Genomic DNA, 15,877 nt, shown 5'->3' with positions numbered 1-15,877 from the left:
TTCAAAAATAAATAGCAATAAATGTTGTTTACTTACATTTACACTACCATTGCCGGTTGACAGGATGACCCGGATAATCAAATAACCCGGATTATAGAGTTGAAGTCCTTTATCCCAACATAGGCTTGAGGAGCTAAAACAAGACAAATGGAGAGCGAGGAAGAGTATGAGAGCATGGGAGAGCGAGAGAGCAAAAGAGCGAAAGAGCGACAGATAGAGAGATAGAGAGAGAGAGAGAGAGAAATTAAGCATAAGAGAAACAACAGAAACGAACCGGCAAATGAAGCAGCTAACAGTAACGCTTCGTAACGCTTTTTCATTCAATTAAATATATTTAATTATTTTATTGCATGATAGGTAAAATATTCTCTACAATCCGCACCAATTTACCGTACAACCGAAACGAGGCCACTATCTCCTGCTTAATGCCGGAATAGTATTCTAGCTTCATCATAAATTCTGCCTCGGGCAGCAGCGCCGGTAACGGCACGTCGGCCAACCGTAGGTTGCACATGTGGTAGTAGTCGGGCTGGATCGGGCATCTCGATGGCAACCGGCTACGTTCCTTGATGTAGTCGAAGATGCTTTTCACCAACCGATCGGAACGTGGATTACGAAAGAAGAAGCAAACGTCGATCGAACGTTTCAGAAATTCGTTCTGTATCGTACCGTTCAGTGCGACAACGTAGTAGGACAGTACCATCTGTGTTGGGATATAATTATTCGTGTTTTTTTAAATTAAGTTTTAGTAGATGCAACGACTTTCTTTACCTTTAAATCGTTCAGCTTACGCGTGACCAAGATATTAAAGTCCAGTGATTGGTTCGCTAGCGATCTGGGATTGTGGAACGTGTACGAAACGTTAATAACTTTAAAGTTGCATTTCATCTCCACTTTCGTGCCAAATATTACTAGCTGTAAAATCAATAAGTAACGTTGCAAAGAAGGACTTCTAAGTAAAAGGGCAACAGAATTACCTTTACGAACGCATTAGCTGGTTCAAAGTAGTACAAAACAAGAACAACGGTTAGAATCAAAAAGGCCCCTGGATGCTTCATGCTGGTCACTCGAGGCGTGTTAGTACACGACTAAATAAAGGTTGCTGTCGTGTAGAGCCACATTTTTGCAGGGTTACAGCAACAAACGGTGAGATTACTGATAATCCATATGTTTTAATAGCTGTTTAATTAATGCTTCTGGCTGGTTTGATTTTCGTGTTGATGGCTGTTTACTGTTAATGGCATTATAATTGAGCATTTAATTAAGCGTTGAGAGTCGAATGATTTTATAATTAATCTGTCGGTTGAAGCAGTGTATTTAGTCGTTTTAATGTATATTTTGACCATTTATCTATCTTAAATGACTGAAGTCCCGATTTGAGTCCCGGATTTGATAAAAGAATTTTATTGTAAGCAAAATTTCTTCAAGACAAACCTTCCAGCACCATACCCAACCTACTTAAGACATTTGCTGGCCTAAAGCAAAACTTTTTGCACTATCCGTACCAGTCTGCCACGCAATCGAAACTCGACCAACGTTTCCGACCGTACCTGCGAGTAGTAGACGATGTCGAGAATGAAGTCGGACTCGGGCAGAAAGGCTGGAACCGGTACGTCAGCAAACCGAATGTTGCACATGTAGTACCTTCCCGGGGCAAACGGACATCTCGTCGGTATGATGCTGCGCTCGTTAATGTAATCGTAGACGCTCTTTAGCAAACGGTCCGATTTGGTATTCCGCAGGAAGGCGCACAGATCAACCTGCCGCTTGAGCAGCACGGACGATACGGTCCCATTCTTGGTCAAACCGTGGTAAACTAGTTGTAACTGTATCGATGAAAGGGATGTATCGTTATAAAGCCAGCCAGAAAAAAAGGATAAGGCTTACCTTAACATCTTTGACTGAGCGTTTAATATCGATTTGAAACTCTAGCGACTGGTTAGTGACGGAAGTCGGCTGATGAAAGATGTAGGAAATGTTGAACGTTCTAATGCTGTAATTAATGTTTACTTTACTGCCCACCGGGATTAGCTAGTGAGAATAATAAAAAATATTATTGAAAATTTAAAAAATTGCCTAAGTGTAACTCAACTTACCTTTACGAAAGCGTTTGTGGTGGGGAAAGGAATACATAAAATGATTACTGTATAGAGTAAAATTGAGAACGATTTCTTCATGGTAGCTGCGGGAGAAGGAATGCTAGATTATAGGTAGTAACATGCATACTGAAAACATTTTTATCAATTGATTAATCTGTACACTTTATGTACAAACATCACACCAGGATAGATTATTAGCCGAGATACAACTCATCAAAATTAAGAGTAAAGATCGAATAATTTTTTCAACAACATTTTTCCCATTTTATCAGGCTTTTTTGTGCTGTAAAAGACACATTTACTAAGCTTTCATTAAATAAGTAATTACAAATTATTACCCCCACACGCAATTATCTTCCCACTGCACACGATAATAAAGTCATTATTGCTCACCTTCATTTATTAAGCCTTCCCCAAAACCTAATCGAACAGTTTCTCCACAATGCGCACCAGTTTGCCGTAGAACCGGAACTCTACCAGCGGTTCCGACCGTACCTCCGACCGATAGATAAGCTCCAGCATAAACTCAGCCTCCGGCAGGAACAGCGGTATCGGAATGTCGGCTGGCCGTAGGTCACGCATATAGAAACTGCCCGGACCGAACGGACATTTCGTGGGCATGTTACCGTGCTCCTTCACCAGCTGATACACCCGGTTAACCAAACGATCCGATTTGGGGTTGCGCAAGAAAAAGCACAGATCGACGTGGCGCTTCAGCAGTGCACTGTAGGTGGTACCGTTCCGGGAAGCACTGTAGTACCCGAGTACAAGCTAAACGAAGGGGGTAAAAGTAGGCAAGGTGAAAGTGTTTACAGGCGAAACGAAACAGCATCGGCACCTTACCTTCATGTCCTTTATCTGACGTGTGACTTCGAGCTGGAAATCAATCGACTGATCGATCAACCGTTTCGGGATGCGGAACGTGTACGATACGTTAATGCTTCGGATGTTATTTTTCAGCTCAAGTCTACTGCCAACAGCGACTAGCTGCGGTGAACCGAAAACGGAGTTAAATGGAATGATCAGAGGCTTTGATATGTTTACATTACCTTCATAAAAGCATGCACAAGCCCGACGCTGGCTATGAGAAGCAGTAGTGTGAAGAATGCAAATGATTTCAGCGACCGCATGTTTACCGCAGTACGATGAACGGTAGAATGAAAGCCGGCAACGGCGTTGCAAATTTCAATGCTCGGTTAGCGTGCAGTTTTAATAAGGGTTAAATTGAGCATGTGTTGTTTGAGAACAATTTATTTCGGACCGAAAAAAGTGTCAAATTACAAGGTACTGTGTATACAGTAGTATGCGCATTATTACGAGCCTTAAAATAATTTATTTCAGAGAATCATCGAAAATATTGAAAAGGAGCATATAAAGTGTGAATAAATAAATGAAACATTTAAAACATTGAGGAGGAAAAATTAAATAAAACAAATATTAAAATTAACAAAATGTACTAATAAAAAAATAAATAAAAACTTCAAATAATCAAAAAAGCACTTCGTAAAACGTGGAAGAAAACCCCTACTTGGATTGCCAGTAAATATGGTTACTTATCGTTAATCTTCGTTTAACCGTGCAGCTCAATTACTCGGCTCGTTTATCACCACAGATTAAAGTGCTGAGTGTTACATTCTCTTCAGAGACAAACACACACACAATTTAATTCATATTTTCAAGCTTTATCTTACGTTTCGAACCACTTGCGAATGCTCTTAAGGAAACTTACACATTTCAAAACATATCCTGTGAAAGGAATTTTAAACTTTTACAAACCTCCCGTACCATTGTGACTTAAGGATCATTTTCTGCGCAAACAGTAGATTAAGGTCGACGCGAAAGTAGCTCGGCGGAAGCAGCGAAGGTATGCGCGCCTTGGCAAACGTTGCATTCCGCACCGAGTACGTACCGGCGCGAATGGGACACTTGCTTGGTATGTTGCCACGGAGCATAATTTCCTGCCGTAGGATTTGCAGCAACCGATTGCGGGCCGGTTGTTCCAGGAAGGCACACAAACTAACCGTGTTGTTGTACAGTGTTGTCTGGCTTTCTCCATCCTTCGAGAGGATCGTTAGAACGTCAGTGATCTAGACGGATAGCGATGGTTTTAAAAGTTCCTGAAAGTCTAACTAAGCTAAAGCATTGGCATTTACCTTTAGCTGCGGTACATCTTGGTTGAAGAAGAGGTCAATGTTGACAGCTGTTGCCGAACCGTGCCGAGAAATGGTTGCGTTCGACCGCAGTATCGGTGGATAATCGAAGACTTCTACTCGAGTGAGCTTTACACCATTCTGTGAAGATACTCAGAGATAAATTAAAGGACGGTAAACACTTTTGCAACTAATGCTTAAATGCACATACTCTGTTTGCACCATGTGCACTGGGCAGAATGTGGTAGAAGATGCTTAGGATCGTTAGTAGCTTCAAAGCCACAGTGGTCATCGTTGGTTTTATCGACATTAGGTACTATTGTGCTTTGAACGTATCGGGAACAAATACCAAATTTAACACTCTGTGCGTATAATATAATACCAAAATACCAAGCTTAGTAATTTAACCATTAAAATAGTTTTTTTTTAAATAAATGTGTCGTTCCTTTCCAAAATCACAGTGAATTAATTAGGTCAGACATCTGCATAGTTCAATCAAATCTTAATTAATGTATTTAATTGCTTTATTACGCATAAAAAAGTCTGTCCAAAACCAAACTGAACATTCTAGATCAATTTAACAACGCTAAACGGTTTGCGCCTGTCGCTATGCAATACGCAACACACGATTGCTAATTAAATCAATTAAACCTCAACCGGATAGGTACTTCGGTGGTTCCTATTACACAATAGCATGTCTGTTCCTAACAAAGGATCAAGTTAATGATCTCTTCCTACAGAAACACCACCACGAACGTGCGCGCGCGCGCCAGACAATGACCTCAACAGCAATAACTTCCTCAAGATCGCCCTCAAGACTTCCTATGCTACGTTATCTTCCTACTCCGAACGCGTTTACGCACGAAGACGAACGCTATCAACGCGCGCGATATCGTTTCCATATCTCTTCCACAACACTCAACCACAACCAGCAAGGGGGCTTACGGGATCGGAACAGCTGATCTTGGTACCGAATCTTCGAAATGAGAACGGGGTGCTTCGTTTCGCTTCCAAAGATCCCGTTATCTCGCGAGCACACACTCTGGTCTGGTGGATCTTAAGACGTGCGGCACAAGCTGTGTGAGACGGTACGCGTAAGCCGATCGAGCATGCTGTACTCGGTTGTCGGCGTTGGTTTCAAGCCGTTCGCCTAACGCGTTCGTTCAACTTCATTCGCGGTGTTGAGGTGCTGGTGAGTGGACCAGGTCCAGCGTAGGACCTGCAGTTTTTTTACGAACGAGGGGACCAGTCCGGTGTAAACAAATATGCAGCGAAGCGTCAATTTAGTGTTTACGCTGCTGGTGCTGCTGTTCGCCGGAAGAGACGTTAGATCGCGTGTGTACATCGAGAGCTCTACGGAGGGACTCACCGATTTGTTCTCGCTGGTGGAGAAAGACATTCCGAGCGAGGATGGTTGTAAGAGACCGGCTGAAAGCTTAACCAAGTTCCGTTAATCTGATGAGTTCTTTTCCTCTTCCTTTACAGCCTGCACCATATCGCTACACCGTGATCTTACGGCCGTGCAACCGGTACTGCTCCAACCAGGCACCGATCAGTTCGTATGGCCTCAGCTCAACAGTACCACCGTCACCCTCGACTATGGGCAGCCGGTGGAGTTGTTCTGCTCGCACGGTTTCCGGAAAGGTTCACCCGGTGGAAAATCTAAATCAGCCACCATCATCTGCGAAGATGACGGTAGGCTCGGTTATCAGTCCGAGCAGTACAACATGTCGGACTTTTCCTGCCAGCGGCCCGTATTCCACGTCGCCGAACGTACCGCTAGCCGCTGCTACGACAATGGGACGATTGTGCGGGTCGGGTTCAGTGTTGAAGCCGATCGATTCGCCCGGCTGTATGAGGTGTGCTTCGACGAGACACGCCTCCGGACGCATTACGTCAAACACAGGCTAACACCACACAACGCTCACCATCAACGGTCGGTGAAGAGACCATCGTTTCTGCAGGGCGCTTTCTACGGCGAGCTAAAGATGGCCGCTCTCTACACGTACGCAGCACAGCACGCCACACTGACCCGCATCCTTGGCTCGCCGGCCCGTGTGGACGCCCTGCTAGACAATAAGCGGGGCCTCTTCTTTGCCCGCGGTCATCTGGCCGCAAAATCGGACTTTGTGTTCGGATCGCACCAGCGTGCCTCGTTCTGGTTCATGAACGTAGCGCCACAGTGGCAACGGTTCAATGGTTTCAACTGGCAGCGGATCGAAACGGGGCTTAAAGCGTACGTAGCCTCGAACGATCTGCGGCTGACGGTGTACACCGGTACGTACGGTGTGCTGAAGCTGCTGGACGGCAACGGTGATCCGCAGGAAGTGTTTCTCGATTTCGACCCGAACCGTGATCCGGCGGGCCGGGTTCCGGCACCGGCCTTATTCTACAAGGTGCTGTTGGACGAGGATAATGATGCGGGACTGGCGTTGATCGGTGTGAATAATCCGCATGCCAGTGAGGAAGAGATTGCCGAGAGCTATGTGGTGTGCAAGGACGTTGCTGGTGAGGTTCGGTGGTTACGGTGGGATCGTAACGCGATCGCGGACGGTTACGTGTATGCGTGTGACGTGAATGAGTTTAACCGGGTGACGGGACATTTGGTGTTGGATCGTCCTGTCGGCGGGTTGTTGGTTTAATGGCGACGAAAATCGAAGGCGACGAAGATGAAGTTTTAAATTATTTTAGTTAAAATTGTTAAAATTTTATAGATTATCTTTGCTGAAAGCTCGTACGATTTTTTATTGCCGAATAAAATTTAATTAGGAAAGAAGAATGTTTGCACCGGAGCTGCATGGCCTACTTGTTAGGCGTGTATCGCTGTCCATCCGTAGCCCACGAGCAAGTGCCGTTCGTATGGTTCAGGATCACCACACGCTGCTGCTCAAACATACTCTTGGTGATCGTCTGACGCTTCCGCACGTACTCGATCAACACATCCGAATCGAGCGAGCCCGTTACGCGGTCCGTACCCTGTTTCAACATTTCGAACCCATCCTTACCGTCGGCCAGATAGGACGGCGCAACGACGTAGTAGAGCTGCTGCTTGTTCAAAGCAGTCATTTTACCATCAGCATCGACGATTTGAATTTCCTGCACGCGTTCGTAGGGTTTTTTGGAAAGATCCACCACCACCTTCATGCCCGACACCTGGATCGTGTTGAGCCGGAACTCATCGTCCAGCGTGAAGGAGTGATCGACTGCCTTCCACAGATCTTCACCCTTGAGCTTGATCATATCGACGGACGATCCGTACGGGGCGGCCTCAATCGCCAAACCGTTTGTGATTGCTTAGGAAGAGAAAGAGAGAGCGAGTGTTATGATGAGTGTGTGTAATTGGGGGGGTGTCCACAATGATTACCTCCTATTTGGATGGGATTACGGAAGTTTCCAGCCTGGATGATCGCCACTGGCTTTACGGTGGTGCTTGTATACTAGATGTGGTTGGAAGAACATTAGTATTGAATATGAATTCTGAGCAGCTTCTATCGCTCCATCACTTACGTTATCGGCGAACGCATCAGCAATAAGATCGCCCAACGTACACTCACACCATCGGCAGGATTCCCGATCCAGGAACACTTCCGTCTTCCCAATCTCTTGAGTTCCTAGACGCTTCACCTCATTGCGCCACGGTACGAGAGCCTTCAGAACTTCCGGGTCCTGTTGGACCGCATGGTTCATATAGATTGGATGCCCTTCCCAGCTCTGTACCTCACCGTGCTGATCAAAGTACACCGTCAACCGGCCAACGTATTTACCGAAGGAACGGGCCTGCGTTATAAGAACCTGTGGATGGATGACGGAAACCTTAGCCAAAGTTTGCCCAGGTGCAACTGCAACCCTTGCTCACCGTATGGTTGTTCGCCTTCGGAACCACAATCGGATAATTGCCTTCAATTGTGTCGTACTTGGTGTCGTACGGCACATTCGCGTCTTTGTCTAGCAGCAGCGAGTGCGAGTGAGCACCAACGATAACATCGATCAGTTCACCCGCTTCCGCTGCCAGCTGCTTATCCCCGTCCAGACCACAGTGGGACAGCACCACAATGATGTCCACCTTTTTCTTCTTCAACTTCTGTGCCTCCTTTCGGACGGCTTCGATCGAGTTGGATAGCGTCACCTTACCCGTCTGTGCTACGAGCTGTGGTGGAATGAGCAATCGTGGATTAGTGGGACATCCTCGATGGATGCTCAGGGTTTTCCATACTCACATGTGTCTTATCGTACAGAGCTCCAATGACTCCAACCCTTCGATCGCCAACCTTTAGCACAACGCTAGACTTGATTTTAGAGTCCTGCAGGTCCGGTTCCCCGTTCAGCTGCAGATTAGCAACGACCGTCGGGATCTTCATCTCCTCCAGCTCGGCCAGGTACGGTGCAAGGCCTTTCGGGCTGTGATCGAACTCATGGTTACCGAGAGTCTGCGTGTGGGTTTGTGTGTTTTTGCAACCAAGAGGAGAGAGAGAGTGCGATCAATAAACAGTTTTATCGGCTTCTACAAGGCGTCTCACCATTACGTCCGGTGGCAGCTTCTTGATCAGGTGTGCCGTCACGTTCCAGCGCAGCAGATTGTACCACAGCGTACCCTGGAAGTTATCGCCCGCATTGAGGTAGAGCGGGTTCTTCGATTTATAGTCATTCTTTAGCTTCTTGATCGTGTGATACACGCGCGCTATGCCGGCTATACACTCCGTCGGCTTGGTACAGTCGGAAGACTTCTGGCTCGTTTCATCAAACCTGTTAAAAGCGCACACAGTTTTTGTTTTTGTTTTTGTTTTGTTCGATCAATGGAGGCTCAATGGCGACCCTGCTCAGGAGCATAGCAAACCAACACACACTCTCCTCCACCGTTTTTGCTTACCGTGCGTGCAGATCGTTGATGTGGATGAGCGTCAGCGGGAAGGCATCTTTCGCCGGAGAATGCACACATTTTGTCCACCCTTCCTGGGCGATGCTCAGCACCACGATCGAAGCAAAAAGCTTCCAAGAGACAAAGCCACGAGCCCGGACCATTCTTTCAAACTTGTCGCCCTGACTGTGGGCAACCTTGTGTGAGAACAGCTGTTTGCAGAACTGTCTTTTATAGGGGATCGTAATGGGGAACCTTTGTTGTTCTTCTGCCTGTTCTTGTTACTTTGCCACAGCTGTGCACACGCTAGATCCGGGAGCACGCCTCGGATGATCGATCGGATCGGATCGATTGTGGTTGGAATGGTGGCAGTGTTGAGCATGTTGCAATCCCTGATGTCAATAGAGAGTAAGTAGCGCGTAACTCTTGTTGTGAGCATGCTTGATATTGTGATTTAAATGTGTGTACACCGCCTACCAGCTGAATAACGATGACTATTGATGCAGACGCCTTCGCACGATCACGATCACTACTTGTGGGAAACTGAGCTAGAACTTGAACTCTAATTTCAAGTCCAATGTCCTCTGATTTTTGAAGCGTCAAATTAAGCTACTACGCCTAAATACGACCGTCATTAGCATGGAAACGCTAATAACACTCATTACTAGAATCAGTGCAAGATGGCCGATAAGCCTAGTACGATCGCTCGGGGTTCGCTTGGGGCTATAAAATGGCGCCGGACCGTTGCGTTTAGTTTCATTGTCGAAATAGAAATGTTCAATAGTAGCCAAAGATGGATGTGGAGGAATGTGGCCATACTGGTTGCCTTCGCTTGCATGGTAAGGACTTGCTTTACACGGTAGAAATATCCCAAACTGACCTCATCATCTCCGGTGTAGATCGCGGGCAAAATCCTGATCACACAGGTTGACTACACATCGAACCCGGACTACCTGACGATGAAGGTGCAGGTCAACAACGAAACCGAGGGCAGCACGGTCGATGTGGACGGGAACCTCTTTCTGGATGTGGCACAGGGTGTGTTTGTGAACATTGAGCTTGACTCGAAGATGGACGGCGAGTACATGACGATGATCGGTACGAGTAAGGAGCTGTGCAGCAAGGAGGACACCGGCATGGATCCGGTCGTACCGCTGCTGAACGAGGAGCTGGAGAAATTCGGTAACCTGAGCTTCAACTGTCCCTTCGACAAGGTGAGTACGGGCGTGTCTCGCTAAGCTTTAGGAGTTTTCTAATTGAGTTTACGGTTGCTTTGCCAGGGCTACTACCGCATCCGAAAGTTTCGCATGAGCAACGATCATATGCTGGTGAAGATGGTACCGGCCGGGGAGTATATAGTGAAGATGGACCTGCAGCATCAGCACACGAATGACACCGAGAAGGTGCCGGTGTTTAAGCTGTCGTTTTACTTTGAAATTTCGTAAACCACCTACCCGCGTGTGGTGGGTTGGGAACGGGGAACCGGGTGGGCTTTTCTGTGGGACAAACGGAACAACAATAAATTCAAATGTATAGGCTCCAATGTTTGGGTGTGCGGGTGTGGATTAATTTTCTCGCGAATGATTAATAAACCTATCATCATGCGAGTTGATTATGGAGTGAGTTTAACTGTCAGTCATTCGGTCAATCAGTCAAGTAAATATCTTATATCTTTAAAGTGATTATCATACATTTTTATAGAATACAGTCAGGGAGCAACGAGGTCCTTTGTGGTCCAAGTGGTCATCAGTATGGTTCTTGAATTCTCGGTAAGTCACTGAAGTTCTTCATCTACGATTCCTTCACCTAAACGTCAACAAAACGGATGAAGCTTGCCTAGATTTGCCCAAGAACAGATGTCATATTATGGGCTCAGACCAGACAGCTTGCTATCGTAATCGTAGATTCTGGGATATCCGATAATGATGATGATAAACGATATTAGCCGAAACAAGGGTTATTGGAGTATATTCAATAGCCCTTGTTTCGGATAATATTGGAGTATCTCCAGGATATTCCTTCCAGTAGAGTTTGAAGCTATGGAGATTATCCTACAAGTTTAAGAGGGCTGACTAGTTATTCGATGCATTTCCTCTCTCACTCATAACCTTCGACACGAATCACCTTCAGCACAATTTTTAAGTCTTGCTGATTTTAACATATTCTCAAATCAAGAGCATTTAGAGTCACCACACCCAAGTTAAGACCTCGATGTCTTCAACAATCCTAACCAAGGGATATCACTTCCCGAGATCTATCACCTGGACGATCAAATACCGCGTGGAGCTTTATCCTAGTTACATTGAAAGGATTTCTAAGTCTCTGAGGATTACTAAAAAAGTAAATCTGAATGGAGTTCGTGTAGAGAAACTAGTTCAGAAAATTATAAGACAAAATTTGCTATTACGATATTGCGAAAAGCAAGTCTCGCATCATTCGGGAAAACCTGTATGTAAAGAAGCGTAATATATTCTGGCAAAGGCTTAAGTTATTTAAGATTACAATGCCTGTGCCATCCTAACCCCTTCGCCTTTATCCATCCAACCTAACGATGCGTCTAAACGGTTATTGCTTGTTGCAAGCAGACATGCAGTGGCCCATCCCAGCATGACCTCAAACGAGACCAGGCTATTTTGATGTATCCTGTAACCCCGTTTTTTCCAATGGTCCTCCACAGCCAATGGTCCGAACCGTCAGACATCCTTTAATTTGAAAGCACCGGCAGCAAAAATTTGCATATTAATTGAATAAAAGATGCAACCTACGCACCGGTGGGGGAAGGTGCATTGGCAGGTGGAAATGCAACCATGGAACGGCTCAATCGAAAGAGAGTAAGAGAGAGAGAGAGAGAGCGAGTACACGTCTCGATGCGTGAACAGTCGGTTGGAAATCGTTCACCGGAACGATGTGTAGCGTTTGCATGAAAAATGATTGATAGAGTGAGGGACAGACCTGCTCCCTTCCCACCGTACAGAGCATAGCCGGCCTGTTTCGGGGGTGCACGATTTTAATATGGCACAGCCCGGTAAAACACTTCGGGAAACACCGGCAGATCATTGTGCTCCGATGCTGGGGACGCTCGGAAACGAATCGCGCGATAGCGTCAATTTTGTTTGCCACACGCCCATACAATCGGCCGTAGTCATCCGGTGGAATTGTATCGACGCACAAAGGAGAAGGATGAAGCTTATGCGTTTTTAAATGATTGCCTTTATTTTGCGACCGGTCAGCAATTTGTCGGTTATTATTAAAATTAGTCGAACCGTGAAAAAATGGGTTCTGCAGCCGGCGTGCGGTTGCTATGCGGGATGATGTGGGAATGATTTTTCCTTTTGCACTGGAAATTGTTGCTTGTCGGTGAAGGGCTTTCTGGCGTGTGAGCAATTAATGGTGATGCCGGTTAAAAATGGGGGGGTCGAATGCGACGTTTATCAGATTTTAAATAACAGCTTTCGGTACGGTGATGATGATGGTATCGTTTATTTAAGCGCTGAAAATTGAGCCTTTAGTGAGGCTTCTTGGGGCAATACGGTCAGGTCGGTAATATCGAAGCAAAAATGAGGCATTTTATAGAGCTTTATCAAAAAAAAGTTTAAGTGACATTAATTGACAAAATTAAACAATTTAAAATAAAACTAGAAAGTTCAATAAAGTTTGATGAAAAGAGAAAAGTATGTGAGGCTTTTGAATAAACCAAGGAAATTATTTCTTTATTGAAACTGCTTAATTCTAAGATAGTTATTGAAATACAGATTTCATGGTTGGATTTAAAAGTATAAAATACTCAATCATATAAAATTGAACTCTAAATTGAATTAAAAGAATTTTATTAACATAATTTATTTCACTTTAAAAGCTTTACTTATTTTTAAACAGTTTTTCAAGTTTGAGGTTCCACAATTGAGCTGAAAGATTTTTTATACGACAGGACCGGATATTAAATCTCGTCTAGATCGTCTATTCGTATGTAGAACTATGAAGTCAAGGAAATCCGTAATGGCTTGTCCAGACCTCTCGAAGTTTTCAGAGTCAAACGAGAAGGAGTCAATTATATTTGCGGTTTTTGAAGTCAAATTTGTCTCAAAAAAATATTTCATAATTAACCTTTGATTTTGTGGGGTGGTCCGGTGGCCGAGGCGATAACGGTGCCGGTATTCACACGGCAGGAGCGGGGTTCAAATCCCATCCCGACCGCCTCCCCCCGTACGTGGGGCTTGACTATTTTACTACGGATAAAATTAAGTCACAGAAAGCCAGAAATGGCAGGCCAAAACCTCTCGAGGTGTAGTGCCAAGGAAGAAGAAGAAGAACCTTTGCCTAGGCCCTGATAAAAACTGACGAAACCCTCTTAGCCGCACGTTCGAGAGGAAGATGCTCAGAAGGATTGTTGGCCCCGTATGTGTGGCAGGACAATGGAGGAGCCGTGATGATCTCACTATCGTGCAGCGAATAAGGCACGTCAGGCTCCGATGGGCTAGGCTCACGTTATGAGAATGACACCGGACAACCCAGCTCGCAAAGTCATTTGACGTCGTCCATGAACGGCCGGGATAAAGGATTAGCAGTCGAAGGCGCCGGACCGTGTATGAAGGGTAGTAGTATGAAGGGTTGCAACTTTATCCTAAACCTTATCAGTAAAAACTGTTTTGCAAATATGACCTTATACATCGTTTAAGTAAAATTGTGTAGTCCTTCAGTCAGTTACAGCAAACCCAGCTCGGCCATTCCTATCTAGAGCACATTTAAAATCCTTTCTAATATCCACTCTCTTATCGTCCGTGCAGTCGCAAACGAAACGATTAACATTATTGAAATAAATTGGCTTGCCAATGGTGCTCGGTTGCGTTACATTTCCTGCCGTTCGGCTACCGGAATCCATCGTGCTGAGTGCCGTCGAGGGGGGCAACATGAAGCTACAACCAACCCAACCATAGCTGGATCAGCACATACTTCGGACGCTCCCGAAACACGATGTCGACAGTGGATAATTTTATATGCAAATAGGTCTAATCACGAATTGACACCCAATTACCGGTCACAGCCGGTTGTCGGCTGAAGAACCAGCACCAGCACCAGGACGACTGCAATGGTCGACGCGAATGCCGCAGCACAACGCGTTGGAGCACACGCGTTTTCTCGTGGGATTGGGAGTTTAAATTATGACGTCTGGTTCGGGATCGATTCTAGGCCCGGTTTTGCGTACGGACGTGCACGATTAGACAAAAGCGGCCGGCTGGTGCTTGGTCGGTCGGTACGTGATAATCGAGCCTCCCGTCGCAAGCCGTCGGGTGCGAGCGTGAATTGTAATAAACGATCTCAGCGACAAGGCGCATGTGACCGATACCCGAGGGTTGAACGATAAGAAGCCGTTGCATCCAACCGATGCCGATGGGAGTGACGATAATGAGTGCATTTTGTATGCATTTTACATCCGGGATAGCACATCGGTACATTAATACAGTTGGTGAGTGGATAAAGGCGTCCTGGGCGAAAGGATGCTTGCGCAGGATATCTGTCACGATTGATGTTGCATGGAGCTATTATTCATGCTCAACTGTTTCTTATGTGTACTCTCTTCTTATGTGTCATTTAAGTAAGATTAAAGAAGAGGTTGTATTATGATTATTTTAGCCTTATGTACAAACTAATATTAAATGCTAGTAGAAATATGAGTAATTAAGAGTAACGTATTAGAAAATGGAATAGGAACACTCGAATAAAATAAAATTGTGAAAGAAGGAATAGTTAGAAATAATAAAATCAAAACAACGTCAAGTAATTAAAAAATATAAAAAATGTATAAGAAGTAAAAAATAAAATTTAAATTAAATAAAATAGAAATAAAAATGTTACTAGGAATAACTCACACAAAATGCAGTTAAATCACAAAACGATAAACAACATAAAACTTGAACAAAAAATACAAACAGAAATCAAAATATAAAATAAGTATTAAAAAACAGCTAAAAAAGAAACAATAACAAATAACTAAAAAAATAGAAGACAATAACACAAAAAATCAATCAAAACATGAATAAAGAAGGAGGAAAATATTAAATAAAGAACAAAAGTTTAAAACAAAACCAAAAATAATTAAATAAAAAAATAACAAACACATGCTAGACACGTAGAAAACAGGAGGACAAATTTCCCTTCATTATCAAGTATTTTCCTACATTGCCTAAATTACTCACTAATTGACTTTATTCAGGACTTTAATTCAATTCAATTTCACCCAACATTACATCGCCGGAAAACAATGCGTAATGAAATCAGAGGCGGGAAAATTAGTTTCATTTTCTTTCAACCTTAGCAACAACACTTTTCCCCCAAGATTATTTTTCTTCTTGTTGTCGTTCGTAACAATTGTCCAGCGCAGATCATTACGTGCTGCTGAAGAAAATCGTTTACGAAAATCCCTAAATCAAGGTGCCGCACAGGTGTGAGCGCCTGAGTGACAGTTGGATAGAAGGGAGTGAGCCGTAAACATCAACCCCGGGAAACCGTGAACCGACAATCATCGGTCGTTTATGTATCCTTGACAGAAGACGCAGACGTGCAGGGATGATTACGGCGATGTTGCGCTGATGGGTTCGGGATGCTATCGTTGGCAACAGATTTGGGCACGATTATCACCCCCGGATGATGAGTAGAGGAATAGACGGATCGGAGGGAAGAGCTCCAATCGAGCGAGCCTGGTTGATTGTGCCCTTGTTAATCACAGTTAGGCTCCAATTTATCTGACTCGCTGACGGGTACGGTTGACATACAAC

The 15,877-nt window shown here is 44.7% G+C and overlaps 7 protein-coding genes across 7 annotated transcripts; 2 read left to right on the top strand and 5 right to left on the bottom strand.

The window, feature by feature from the left end:
- Nucleotides 1–319: 319 nt before the first annotated feature.
- LOC118503808 lies at nucleotides 320–1,459 on the bottom strand. The gene is made up of 3 exons (XM_036037504.1): nucleotides 978–1,459; nucleotides 772–915; nucleotides 320–703 (listed from the first exon to the last, which is right to left on the bottom strand). The coding sequence occupies exons 1-3, from the start codon at nucleotides 1,056–1,058 to the stop codon at nucleotides 344–346; spliced, it is 585 nt and encodes a 194-aa protein (XP_035893397.1). The 5' UTR covers nucleotides 1,059–1,459; the 3' UTR covers nucleotides 320–343.
- A 16-nt stretch (nucleotides 1,460–1,475) lies between these two features.
- LOC118506223 lies at nucleotides 1,476–2,177 on the bottom strand. The gene is made up of 3 exons (XM_036043060.1): nucleotides 2,097–2,177; nucleotides 1,888–2,031; nucleotides 1,476–1,826 (listed from the first exon to the last, which is right to left on the bottom strand). Exons 1-3 carry the CDS (start codon nucleotides 2,175–2,177, stop codon nucleotides 1,476–1,478), a joined length of 576 nt encoding a protein of 191 aa, XP_035898953.1.
- On the bottom strand, nucleotides 1,509–3,863 carry LOC118503810. Its single transcript, XM_036037508.1, has 6 exons — nucleotides 3,149–3,863; nucleotides 2,943–3,086; nucleotides 2,493–2,870; nucleotides 2,097–2,182; nucleotides 1,888–2,031; nucleotides 1,509–1,826 (listed from the first exon to the last, which is right to left on the bottom strand). The coding sequence occupies exons 1-3, from the start codon at nucleotides 3,227–3,229 to the stop codon at nucleotides 2,520–2,522; spliced, it is 576 nt and encodes a 191-aa protein (XP_035893401.1). The 5' UTR covers nucleotides 3,230–3,863; the 3' UTR covers nucleotides 1,509–1,826; nucleotides 1,888–2,031; nucleotides 2,097–2,182; nucleotides 2,493–2,519.
- LOC118506222 lies at nucleotides 3,860–4,581 on the bottom strand. The gene is made up of 3 exons (XM_036043059.1): nucleotides 4,461–4,581; nucleotides 4,253–4,390; nucleotides 3,860–4,186 (listed from the first exon to the last, which is right to left on the bottom strand). The coding sequence occupies exons 1-3, from the start codon at nucleotides 4,557–4,559 to the stop codon at nucleotides 3,860–3,862; spliced, it is 564 nt and encodes a 187-aa protein (XP_035898952.1). The 5' UTR covers nucleotides 4,560–4,581.
- A 204-nt stretch (nucleotides 4,582–4,785) lies between these two features.
- Nucleotides 4,786–6,922, top strand: LOC118503804. Its single transcript, XM_036037498.1, has 2 exons — nucleotides 4,786–5,665; nucleotides 5,735–6,922. The coding sequence occupies exons 1-2, from the start codon at nucleotides 5,515–5,517 to the stop codon at nucleotides 6,889–6,891; spliced, it is 1,308 nt and encodes a 435-aa protein (XP_035893391.1). The 5' UTR covers nucleotides 4,786–5,514; the 3' UTR covers nucleotides 6,892–6,922.
- Nucleotides 6,923–6,957: 35 nt separating this feature from the next.
- Nucleotides 6,958–9,319, bottom strand: LOC118503803 (apyrase-like). The gene is made up of 7 exons (XM_036037497.1): nucleotides 9,117–9,319; nucleotides 8,767–8,992; nucleotides 8,467–8,676; nucleotides 8,106–8,396; nucleotides 7,757–8,041; nucleotides 7,614–7,686; nucleotides 6,958–7,542 (listed from the first exon to the last, which is right to left on the bottom strand). Exons 1-7 carry the CDS (start codon nucleotides 9,266–9,268, stop codon nucleotides 7,052–7,054), a joined length of 1,728 nt encoding a protein of 575 aa, XP_035893390.1. The 5' UTR covers nucleotides 9,269–9,319; the 3' UTR covers nucleotides 6,958–7,051.
- A 464-nt stretch (nucleotides 9,320–9,783) lies between these two features.
- On the top strand, nucleotides 9,784–10,719 carry LOC118503802. The gene is made up of 3 exons (XM_036037496.1): nucleotides 9,784–9,943; nucleotides 10,004–10,318; nucleotides 10,385–10,719. The coding sequence occupies exons 1-3, from the start codon at nucleotides 9,785–9,787 to the stop codon at nucleotides 10,547–10,549; spliced, it is 639 nt and encodes a 212-aa protein (XP_035893389.1). The 5' UTR covers nucleotide 9,784; the 3' UTR covers nucleotides 10,550–10,719.
- The last annotated feature ends 5,158 nt before the right edge of the window (nucleotides 10,720–15,877 follow it).

The sequence above is a fragment of the Anopheles stephensi genome, chromosome 2, assembly GCF_013141755.1.
Source record: "Anopheles stephensi strain Indian chromosome 2, UCI_ANSTEP_V1.0, whole genome shotgun sequence".
NCBI classification, from domain to species: domain Eukaryota; kingdom Metazoa; phylum Arthropoda; class Insecta; order Diptera; family Culicidae; genus Anopheles; species Anopheles stephensi.
The sequence above is the reverse complement of the archived record's forward strand: the minus strand, read 5'-3'. Positions and strand labels throughout refer to the sequence as shown.